The sequence below is a fragment of the Peromyscus maniculatus genome, chromosome 8 (assembly GCF_049852395.1).
Source record: "Peromyscus maniculatus bairdii isolate BWxNUB_F1_BW_parent chromosome 8, HU_Pman_BW_mat_3.1, whole genome shotgun sequence".
NCBI classification, from domain to species: domain Eukaryota; kingdom Metazoa; phylum Chordata; class Mammalia; order Rodentia; family Cricetidae; genus Peromyscus; species Peromyscus maniculatus.
This window is the reverse complement of record NC_134859.1, coordinates 51,066,610-51,078,944: the sequence shown is the minus strand read 5'-3', so window position 1 is coordinate 51,078,944 and position 12,335 is coordinate 51,066,610. Positions and strand designations below refer to the sequence as shown.

Sequence of the window (12,335 nt, the reverse complement as noted above, 5' to 3'; positions counted from 1 at the left end):
CATTTTGAGACACTGGAGATGCTGTTGTGGCATGTATGGGTATTACAAAGACTAGTATTTTGGAAGGGCTTATTGTTTACAGATAGGGAATCAATTACAGAAAAGATACTATCCTTATAGCCTTTTAAGGTCACGCCAACCTCTCTCCTATACCCCTGTAGATCAGCACCAGGTGAAACTGTCTTTTGAGTGCTCATAGCCATATCTCCGGCTCCTTCCACAGGTTTTCAAAACAGAGTGCCTATGACAGTAAGCTGGCCTCTTTGTACCCCATCAGTGAGGCTCACTGTGTACTCTCCTTGTTTAGGGCTCTGGCTGACATCCTAAGACAACAGGGACCAATCCCCATAGCACACTGTGAAAGAGAGACCATCTCGGCCATCGATACCTCTCCCAAAGAGAACACGCCGGTCCGATCAACCTCCAAAAACCACTACACTCCTGTGCGCACAGCTAAGCAGACTCCAGGTAAGTGAGACGTGGTCACCTTGAAGTTTTACTGATTGTGCTTCGAGGTTCTAGTGATGTTTCTGCTCTGGCTGGGCAGGTTGTGGAGCGCTGTGCACTAGTGGATGTCCTGATAGACAAGACAGGCTTTTTAAGAGTTTGGGGACTGTCTTCCTGGGAGGGTTGGATATGAGGGAGACCAGGTCTGGGACAGAAGAGGACTGGTAGCCCATCTATGATTTCTCTAGCTGCTGGTGTAATTCTCTAATGTAAGACAGAGCCTGCCACAGCCATGGTGGAGTATGGCTGCCCATTTACCCATGTGGCAGGAAGGTTTGGTGCTGTCCAGGATGCTGGATGTGTAAGAATAAAGGCTGTATTCTAATGCAGAAACTGCTCACCTACTGGAACCCCAAAGAGTACTTTCTGAGGACAGGAATGATATCCTCATTTTAGGGTGACCCTTTTCTATGATATATAGGTTCTCTGGATATAGGATGAAGTGTCCTTCTATATAAGTGGGGAATTGGGTCTTAGACAACTGAGCGTACCAAATTCTACAGATGCTCAAGCCCCTTATATATGAATGGCCTGATGTTGGCATAGTGCCCCACAGATACTCCTGTATACTTTAAATAATCTCCAGATTCCTGAGAATATCTAATACAATACCAACATCATGAGACTTGCGATGCCATGGGCTTTAGGGAACAATGATGAGAAAAAGTGTATACGTGTTCAGTAAGGCCCAATTTGGGGTAACAGCTTTGATTCATGGTTGGTTGAATCCTGTTGGGTTGAATTGTGTGGCTGGTTGGTTCTGAAGTTACATGCATAACCTGTAGATGTGGAGGGCTGAGTGCACCTTTTACTTTTTTGTTTCATCATCATGATAACACTATGAAGGAAACTGGGCAGGACTTGCTGCCCTTGTCTAATGGGTTAGTGAGTGAAATTCAAGGAAACTCAGTAACTTGAACAAGATCAGTAGGGTGTAAGAATAAGAAAGCAAACCTGTAAATACCAGTAATATATCGGGCTATTGATCTAAATGTTATTCAGAGGCCTTTATAGGTGTGATATTATTTACTGTTTGTACCAATCTTGGAAATATTTATCTCTTACTTTATATGAGGAATATAAAGGCAAAGCAACACTTCCCAAGGTCACATGGTTAGTAAGAGAACCCCAGGATTGTTTATAGAAGTCATTATTGAAATAAGCCAGCCATCCTGTCCTTCCCCAGTTAGGGACAGGGATGTAAACTAGCTGAATGGACAGTCCCCTTACCAGTATGTTGGAAAGATCATCTCCCTGTGAGAATTGCCAGCTAGTTTAGTATTGATCCCACTCACAGGCACACAGTTTCTGCTTTGGTACTTGGATCTGGAATCTTCACATCTCTCACTTTATCCAGAGGTCTGAACTAAGCCTACAAAAAGGAGATATAGCCACTAGGCAGCAGGCAGCAGGTGTGCTCAAATCCTAATTGTAACTGAGATCAAATTTAGGCCATTTATGCTTTAATTCTCTTGAATCTATCAAGTTGTTCTTGCCTTTAAAATAATAGTCTTAAATCTTTTTAAAAAAATTTGTTTGTTTATATTTTATGTATGAATGCTCTGCCTGGATACCTGAATGCCAGAAGAGGGCATCAGATCCTATTATAAATGGTTGTGAGCCACCATGTGGTTGCTGGGAATAAACTCAGGACCTCTACAAGAGAAGCCAGTGCTCTTAACTGCTGAGCCATCTCTCCAGTCCTAGTCTTAAATCATTTGAACATCTGATAAAAGCTAAAGCTATTCTCTGAATATGTATGTATATGAATACAGACAGGTATATACTCAGCCAGCAGTTTGTGAGGGATTAAAGGGATCCATAGGCCCCCCTCCAAAGTTAGGAGTCCCTGTTTTACATGTAAAGATGAGTGCATTTGCTGGGCAAAACCCTCCTCAGATGCATTCTCACCTTAAACACCCTAAATTCTTAACCTGGAAGCAGTAGAGGGAATCTTGGCAGAAGCATCTGGAACAGTGGCCACCTACCAGGCTATGTGCATGTTAGAAAAACCTAGGGATATATTAAAAATGCTGGGATCCAAGCACATAAAGTAGGTAGATTTCTAGAGACAAGGCTGACATTAGTGTATTCAGATTCTCTACAGGGTAACTCTAACATGCAGCTAACGTGCAGAGTCTGGTTGGATCCTAATCTGTTGTGAGAGAAGGTACTGAGTGCCCAAATTCCCCAGCTTGGCTATGTGTTGGAATCCAGTTGGAAGCCTTAAACATTAAGGACACCTAAGACCCACTCTTGAATATCATGACTTAATCAATGTGGAGGGCGTGGTTTGAGAATAGGGGGTTGTTTAAAGTTATTCTTAATGCAAATCAGTTGGCTCTGAGAATTGCCCATTGAACACCATTCCTAACTTTAATATTCTTGCCATCTATGATTATTTTTATTTATCTAAAGATTTATCATTTGAAGTCAGTCTCTCCCAGAATTGTGCCTGTGACTCTGGAATTTCTGGCCACCCAGGCATCAAAGTGCCCCTGACTGTTGATTCTCACCCTTTTGTTCTGTCTTATTTACGGACTGATTCAATGGACAGTCTTGATTTGCCCTTAAATACCCTTTACTGGTCGGGGAGCTTTCTCATTTCTTATGGTTATCTGGCTAGTGAGTTGAGAAGGAAAGACACTGCTTATATGACTCAATTCTATGTTTCAAGAAATCCCTCCTCACATTTCTCAAATTACAACTCTCCACTTTGATTTTTGAGACGGGAATGCCTGGGAAGCATTCTCAGTGGCAAAGCTGAAATGTACAACATGCAGTTTCACAACAAGCTACATCTTCTGTAGCTTCTATCAAACCGGGCGTAATCGCTGTTCTCCTTGGCCACAAATGTTGCCATTTGAGCCACCTTTTAAACAGAACTTTGGGCAAACATTCAAAGTGGAAGTGTACTGTGATATTCCCACTCATTAGATCAACCACCCACCAATTGTAGTAAAGTGGCTGAGGTCCTAGAGGGGTATGAAGGAGGCAGGCATCAGAGCATGTAGTGGCTCTGCCATTCAACGTGCTGTCCTGGGATCAGCTGCCTGGGCTTGGCTGGGAATTCCTGAGCCCTGCAGGACCTTCAGGACCCCAGGCTCTCACCTGCAAAACAAGGCCCCCCTGTATGTTGATGAAAAAGCTCAGCAATTTCCATTTGAGAAGCAAGGGAAAGCATGGGTTTGCATGGGGCACCTCCCAGTATTGTGTTTCTGATCTTGCCCTTCTGAATTTCCTTGTCAGCCACTGTGGCTACTAACTAGCTCCTGCAGTCCAGGTTGTCCTTGGGGTACAAGGTTGAGCACTCACACCGTCTGTAGCAAACACTCATCATCAGTCACGAACAAACTGAGGAAGTGTGGGCATAGCTCCGGGGAAACAGATCAAATGCGTGAGGGAACCAAGGGCAACATGGCATTCCTAGGCCAGGTGGAGTCTGTGAGTCTGTGTCTGGCATGATCAGGGTTTGGGACCTTGAAAGCTCATGCTCATTTGGTTTGAGGACTGGAGTGGAGGTCCTTCAGTGATACTGAAATACGATAATCCATGTAGCATAAATACCATTGAGTACTTGTTATGCACTGGGTACTCTACTCTGCTCAGTACTTTTATGTAAAGCAGAATGGATCCTGTAATATTTTTATGTCAAGGAAGCTTCTAATCTTTGAGTCTTTTACTTTTATTTTTCCAAGAAAAATCTTCCCAAGGTCACAGGGGGCTCCACAATAGGCATTTACTGAATTAGAAAATTAGGGATGCCTGTTTGTCCCGCCACTCAAATCTAACTGCCTATGAAGCCCCACTATTCAATCAGTGGTCCATGGACCAGCAGCAACTCTCTGATGAGAGCTGGTTTGAATTCCTAGCTGTGGCTACACCTTGGGATCATAAAAGGTTTATGAGAATACAGTGACTGGCCCCCACTGTGAAGATTCTGATTTGTTTGCTCTGAAGCAGAACCAAAGCATTGATATACTAGTTTTAAAAATGCCCTACACCATTCATGTGATCAAAATTGAGAACCAAGTTCTAGCAGGAGACCACCAAATAGAGAGGAAATCCTTTGAAGGATGTGGAGTTCAAGATCCAGACAAAGCCCTGGGGTATGAGCTGGCTGGTCAGGGTTTGGGGCCTATAGAGAAGTTCTCTCATGTTGGGTATGGCCACGGGGTGTGGCGGATTCAAACACCCGGGAAAGAGAGGACAGGTCAGTGTGCATGTGGAAGGAGGATTGTGGTGAGAAAGTGGCACCAGAATTAACAGAAAACCCACACAGAATCATTCCAAGATCACACTCAGCAGTGTCGCAGATCCTCAGAGGTCAGGACCCTAGAGACTTGATCTTTATAGAGGGAAGCCGTGGAGGCTGAGTGTGTTTACTTAGCCTGAGCTTCTCCTAAAGAGCTTGTCTCGGGTTATCTGTGGATAGTGGGGTGTCCTTCCTGCCAATAGACAACCTGTTACATTCTAGAACTTTGCTTTCCAACATCTGAGATCAAGTGTGGCATCAGCCAGAGGCAGTAAATGCTCATGCTGTCTCCAACACTGTGCATTGTAAAGGAGCAGTCACCTACTTACCGTCATGGCCACAGCCTTGAATGGTCAACTAAGGAAGCCACAGGGTATCAATCGCTGGTTGACGTCACAGCAATTGAGATTAAAGACTGACCAGCTGACAGGGGAATGCTTAGCCATAGCTCTTTGTGGCTTGTCCCACCATCCTTGGGAGCTTGACATGAACTCCAACTACCTTTTTGCTTCTCTCTACTCATGCCCACTTCCATTGCACTCTTCTTGTCACATGTGTGTGTGTGTGTGTGTGTGTGTGTGTGTGTGTGAGAGAGAGAGAGAGAGAGAGAGAGAGAGAGAGAGAGAGAGAGAGAGAGAGAGAGAGAGTGTGAGTGAGTGAGTTCATGTTTTGGGGGATGTGCACATGCATGTGAATGCCAGAGAACAATTTTGGTTATCATCATTTTTCAGCTGCTGCCCATGTTATTTTTTGTTGTTGTTGTTTGCTTTGTTTTATTGAGATCACATTTTATTAGATTGGAACTCACCGAGTGGGTAGCTTAGGCTGGTTGTGTGGCTTAGCAAGCCTCACAGATCTGCCTGTCTACCTCCATATCCATCTTTTTGTTTGTTTGTTTTCTGTGGGTGCTGAGATGGAACTCAGCTCCCCATGCTTGCAAAGACAAACACTTCACCGACTTCACTTTCTCCCTGGCCCTTGTTCTAGATATTCTGACCTCAAGGTATTGTCCCTCTCTCTTGCGTGGCCCTGAATTTCCCAGCATCAGCAGACATTTGGGAGGTGACATCAGGGCTCAGACAGGCCTGTGTGTGGACTCCTCTTCGCTTTCCACTGCCGACTCTACTCTCTGCAAAGAGCCTGCCCTGTTAAGATCATTTATTGTTCCCAGCCCCTGTCTCTATCAGAATGTAAGCCACACTCTGTATTGGCAAAGCCTTTATCTCCTCATCACTGCTATGTGCTCCTCAGACTAGAAATACCACCACGAAGCCCCTGCCTGCTTGGTGCCTGTTTGGTAGAAACTACGTGCAAAATAACGGGGTCTTTAGTTGGAGGGGTGCAAGGAGTAGCATTGGCTCCTTAAGTCTGCACGCTTCTTGGGGCGCTCTGCTCTCTCTGTGAAGTGCCGTGAACTCCTTGGCTGCTGTGGCTGACCTGAGTCTAGTCACAGAGTGCTAGCTGAGTGGAGGTCTTGATTTCTAGGACCCAAGCTTATTTCACAATCCCCTTCTCCTTTTGGGCTGACTCAGGCTGGGAGCTTTGTGTATGTGGTAGGGTTCAGAGAGGCTGTTAGGCAGGACACTCTGTCCATGCTGCTCACTCTCTACCAAGAAAGCCTCCCTGTGGAGGTTTGGGGCCAGGTGTCCCAGAGTCCCTTATCTGGTACAGGCTTAGGGCTGAGCATGAAGCTAGAAAAATATGCTATGCTCTAGAACTCTGGGGAACATCTGAGCACCCTCTACCACTTATCCAGATGAGAGGTGGGATCTTCCTTTTATCAGTTGTCTGGAGGAGCAGGGATGTTTTGTTCTTGATTTGGTAGCCTCAGAGATATTGGGGTGGTTGAGATTGGTTGACCCAACCTGCTGTTCCTGATCTGTGGTCCCCAGGGGTCACCTGGGTGGGAGGCAACATCAGTGTGAATGTGAATCCCAACATATAGCATATGAGGATAGTTTGGGCATGAAAGGGATGCTATTCTAAGTGTGTTCTGGCTGGTGTGTTGGTACCAACAGACGAGGCTGGTGAGCACCAAATGTTCAAGTTGACTTTTTACCTTTTTTTATTTTGCAACTATCAAAGTGTTCAAAAGCAAGTGTAGCTTAGTAATTCACATTTTATTCCATCAAACAGAGCTGATACAAAGGTCAGTGGTACCTAGCCTCCACCTGAGTTCAAGCGTTGGTGGTGAAGAGAGCAAAGCTTCTCTCACTGCCTGGGAGGAGAGGTAATGCCAACAGGTCAGTCTTTCAGAGAGTGAGGCATGCTCACAACACAGCCAGGAGTGGTCCCAGAGCATTGCTGGGGAGAGGGATTGGCCTTCGATAAAGTGGCCCTGAGGTGACATTTTGAGTTGACTGACAAGATCCCAGTCATGTAGACCAAGAACAGTCCAGGCAGAGGGAGTAGCCAGTACAAAGGACCTGAGACAGAGACAAAACTGGTAAGAGCAAAGAGCTGGCATGAGTGAGGAATGAATAAACGGGAGGGCAGTGTGTGGGAGCAGAGAGGTGAACTTGCCATCATGCAGGGCCTTCGAGGTCAGCAAAGAATGTGGCTTCTATTTCATGTGATGGTTGATCTCTGACTGATAGGTGCTGGAAAAGGACTTGGCTCCATCAGGCATGCAAGGTAGCTAACCCATCTTTTAAGAAAAACATGGCCCAGGCAAAGAGACTTCTCAGCTTATGTTCCTTGAGGAAGGCACTCCCCTGCAGAGATGGCAGAGGGGTATAGCGATGTCTACAGTGGAGTTTCAAGTCCCACCCATCTGGACAGCCCAGACAGCATCAGCCTAGGCCTTGGGACAGGGCAAGCCTCCTTTGCATAGCTTTGGGTGTAGGGAGTGTCCCTGGAGCTGGTTCCTCTTGGATGGGCCATTGTCCCAGGCTGTTTCTCTCAGTGACCAACAACTCCGGACTTCTGGACAAATTGGTTCCTGTGGGGGTGTGCTCAGCACAGCAGCACCCCACCCTCTGCTCTTTCTGGAGTATTCTCTTCTTGTCCATTTCCCCCAGCCTTGCCTCTGCTTCCAGGCATCATCTTAGGACTCTAAGTCCCTCTTCTTCCCAGTGGCATCTGGGTCCCAGGATCCTGAAGAGACATTGTAGACACTCCAGTGAAGTATGTCGGTTCAGTACAGATCCAAACTCTTGTCTTTCTTTTACAGACCACTCAGTTTCCCAGTCTGTAAACTAAGACAATAGAAAACACTCCCTACACGAGTCCTGAGGCTTGAGCATATTAGTGACTTCTAGACATATCTCAATGCCCTGTTCTGGCTCAGGACCCAGCATACACGAGCCATGTACTGACCTTTCAAGAAGGAAGTAGGAGACTCAAACCCTTTGTGTCTGAAAATCCACTCAGTCCCCAGGAGCATCAACAAGTAAGCTGAGGAATCCCAGGATGGTGCTGACTGTATGATCAACAGACTCATCAGTGTCCATGGAAACGGTTATGTCCTTAGACTTCGGTCAAGAAGTCTCAGACTCAGGGGTGATATGCTCTTCTCCTGGCCATTGAGTTATCACGTACTAATTGCAGACATTCATACTCCTGCCTGGCTTGGAAAGCTTGAGGACTTTTTAAAGCATCCCCATGGGCTGACGTATTTCAATCTTGAAAGGACCCTATGAGCCAACCGCTGTTGTGCCCACTTCATAGGGAAAAAGTGGAGGTTTGGGAATAGTAGAAGCTTTTACTTATCTGTGACCACATAGCTAGGAGGAAACTATGCTGTCCTTTATAAACACAGACAGACAGACAGACAGACAGACAGACCCTAGAACACAAGCCCTAAAGAGTTACAGATAAGGCACTGGGCCCATTCCAGTGATGGGAAGCTTGCCTTGTGGCTGATGATCTGTACTGATCCTGGTGCCCTGTGCATGGGCCCAGGGCTACTGAGAGGACACCAGATGAGGTCTACTGTTTGCTCATCATAGGGTGGTGTTCTCAGTGAGCCCCAAAGCAGCTCCATGGAGGCCTTAAGTAGGTAGAGGAATGGCCTGTGCAGCTGTTGGTGACCCCAAGCACTACCTGTGTGCAGGTACTCGGCTGATGTGTTTCTTGTCATTGCCATCTTCCTAGGAGATGGGCTGCAAGAGCATAAAGACACAGGGCCTTCCATCAGGATCTAAGTTCAAGCTGGGCAGTAATGTCTGGAACTCACTCTCCCCAGCCACACTTCCTTATGATCCTGGGGGCTCAGGCAGAACCCAAGTCCCCATCACCAGCCTTACTGTGGTGAGTGGACAAGTGGATTCCTATTTCATAATTTCATGTTGCCCAGAAGCTAAGTCCCAGGTCCCTCTTTCTGTCAACAGCAGGGAGGGAACAGTGTTCCAGTTTAAATTTCTGTTGTGGTAAACTCCATGACCCAAAACAACTTGGGAGGAAAAAGTTCTCTTTGGTTTACAGATTATAGTCCATCATCGAGGGAAGTCAGAGCCGGAACCTGGAGGCAGGGACTGAAGCAGAGGCCATGGAGGAGTGCTAGGTGCTGGCTTGCTTCCCTTTGCTTGCTTGGCCACCTTCTTTATACAGTGCAAGCCAACCTGGCCAGAGGTGATACCAAACACAGTAAGCTGGGCCTTCCCACATCAATTACAAACCAAAATAATGTCTTACAGACAGACCCACGAGCCAATCTGATAGAGGCAATTCTTCTATTTAGGTTCCTTCTTCCCAAGCGTGCTAAGTCGACAACCAAGATTAGCTACCACAAATAGCCTTACCCAGCACAAAGGGGCTATAGAATATTGGTGTCCTGAAGCTGTGCCCTCCAGCAGCTGGCCAAGCCAGCCATGTCCATGTGTCTTCCTGTCCTGGGATGTTACCCTGCCTGGCTGCTGCATGGACTTGGCCACTTGGCCATGAGCAACTGTACTCTAGTCGCCTGATCTCATCACCAAAGAGTAAGCTGAGCAGAGGCAGGCAGAGCTTGTCACGGTGTGGCCCTGGGAGAGATGCTGTTCCTGGAGATGTCCAGCCATGACTCTGGAAGCCAAGTGAATTTAACATATGCTCCAGCTCTTCCCCAAGTGAAGCGTGGGTGAAAGGGCATGTAAGCACCAAGGGCGGGCCTAGAATTCTAAGGACTTCCATGAGGTTGACTGAACCAAGGGACCAAAAGAGTATGGTGCAGGGATGGAGAGTTAGGAACCCAGACAAGGAAGCGAGGCACAGAGGACACAAGTGAGGGCAACTGCTGGGACTCTGGGGCTCTTGGTCTGTTTATGTTGCTGTAACAGAATACCTGAGACTAAATAGCTTATTGAAAAAAAAAGGAGTTTCTTTAGCTCATGCTTCTGGAGGTTGGGAGGTTGAAGAGAGCAGTGCAAGCATTTTCATGGTCTGGTGGGGGTTCCTGTTGCTACCTCAACCCATGACAGAAAACCAAGAATGCATGGATATGTGTGGAAGAGAAGACAGAGCTCCTGTGAAAGCTAGCCTGGTCTTACAAGGAAGTTTTTCAGACACTCAGACCCAGACACCTCCCACTGGGCATCACCTTCCAAGTAGCCACCCTGAGGAGTTAGAGTTCTAAGACTTGAACTTGGGAGCATGCTCACAGCACAGTGGTCAGCGTTCTTGAGAGCAGGGAGATCCCAGCCTCTAGCCCAGTGGCCCTTAGAGGTCTTTCCATGCTAGGCCTATAACATGCAGAGTAAAGGATATTTGGGATCCAGAGATGTTGGAGACAGCAGCACTGAACCATCTCAGTCCAGGCATGAAGCACCCGTAGTGTGTTTAACAAGTCTTAGCTCCCAAAGGCATGAGAAGATGTACACCTATAGCTTCACTTCAGAAGCTTAAATTTAAGAACAAATTGTGTCAAAAGTCATACTGGTCTCCCATTAGAATCATAAGTCATTAGCTCAAAGCATTCCAAGGGAGGCTGCTGTGGTCACAGTGGGCATCATCACTGTCTTCAATATCACCATCAGCTCCATTAAGAGCAAGAGCAGTGCAAGGACTGAATGGGCAGAAGGAGGCAGGAGGAATCCCTGGAGGATACTGAACTGAGGACATGATCCTAGAGGGGAGGGACAGTTATGGACACAAAGGCCCAGAAAAGGGAACAGTGACTGGTTCCTCTGGAGAGACTGGTTGTCGTTTTCTGTCAACAGACTACAGTGATTGAAGAATTAGGACAGAGGCCAGAAAAGAACTGGAACTTTTTGTACTTTTGGAGAGAGCTGCCTTGAACAGGGGAGTATTTTTTTTCCCTTCATTAAACATGTGGCTTGTCTCATATGCAGGGAAGACAGATGAGCATATGGCTCATAACAATGGGACAAGTGAGGTTGTACCCCCACCCCCCCAAGGACACTTAGAGAAGAGATGCTTGTGATGACACAGGATGACAGGCTTCTAGAGTCTCATCACAGTCCCTAGCATCATCATTATTGCCAGCACCATTATTATCACCAGGATCACTGATCACCACCATCATCACCATCACCATCACTGAATCATGTGAGCATCAGTGACCTGTGTCATGGCTCTTCCTTCCTAAACTGCCTTACTGTGTGGCTCCTCAGTTCAAGATGGCTCCCTGATGAAAATATAATGCAGTAACCAGATTTATAATACTGGCCTTCTCTCAATGGCTAATATTGATAAGAGTTTGAGATTTATGTTATGCTAGAAATGACAGCATTTGCCAAATGCTATGTGAGGGACACTATGAGAGGAAGGAGCTAAAGATGGCTGGAGTATTTGGATGAAATCAAGTAGTTGATGAGATTGGGTAGATACATAGAAGGACTTGAAGTGAAGAGCTGAGAGGTCTTACCCTAAAGACCTATATGGGAACAGATGAGCAAAGTCGAACCTCTAATTCTCCAGCAGCTATTGCCAGAACAATCAGAGAGTCTCCCCTCCCCCTACTACTGTGTGTAAATACAGTTTCTTCCTTCAGGGGTCTGGGCCTGTCTGTATTCATATGCATCTCTTCTATTCATCCTACATGCACACCCAGAACCGTTCATTCAATTCTAAGTGCCTTGAGCACAGGACCAGGCCCAAGTTGCCCACTCTATTCCCAGGGTCCAATACACTTTGCTCAGGTCTTGGCACTTGGTAGACTTTAGATAACTATTTATTGATTAAATAAAGGACAGAATAAAGCGCTCATATTTAATATGTTGGTTGCTGGAGTGGCGATTATGTGTGCTTGGCAATGATGGAACACCTAAAATAATAGTTATATAACGAAGAAGGCTGCCTCTCTCTGCTTTAGAAGGAATCAGTCCAGGAATAGCATTCCTTCACAATGCAGGGGACCAGATTCCTGCTATCTGGTCACTCTGGTGTCCTAAACATACAGCTTTGTGTCATGGTCCCAATTGGCTGCCCAAACTCATGTGCTTATGTGTATATTCCAGGCATCAAGAAGAAAAGAAAAACAATGCGATGCCCCTCTTCTTTCTCCCTTACCTTGGCAGTACTAGTTGAGCGCTCTACCCTTACACTGTAGTCCCATCTTTCTTCTTCTTCTTCTTCTTCTTCTTCTTCTTCTTCTTCTTCTTCTTCTTCTTCTTCTTCTTCTTCTTCTTCTTCT

The 12,335-nt window shown here is 46.3% G+C and overlaps 1 protein-coding gene across 2 annotated transcripts in view; it reads left to right on the top strand.

Moving 5' to 3' along the window:
* The window catches only part of Shisa6 (shisa family member 6), a 305,326-nt gene that overhangs the window by 21,597 nt on the left and 271,394 nt on the right, over positions 1-12,335 (top strand). For both annotated transcript variants that reach the window (XM_076542625.1, XM_006973641.4), the window contains exon 2: positions 308-468. In XM_076542625.1, the coding sequence (XP_076398740.1) occupies positions 308-468 (161 nt within the window). The remainder of the gene's footprint in view (positions 1-307; positions 469-12,335) is intronic.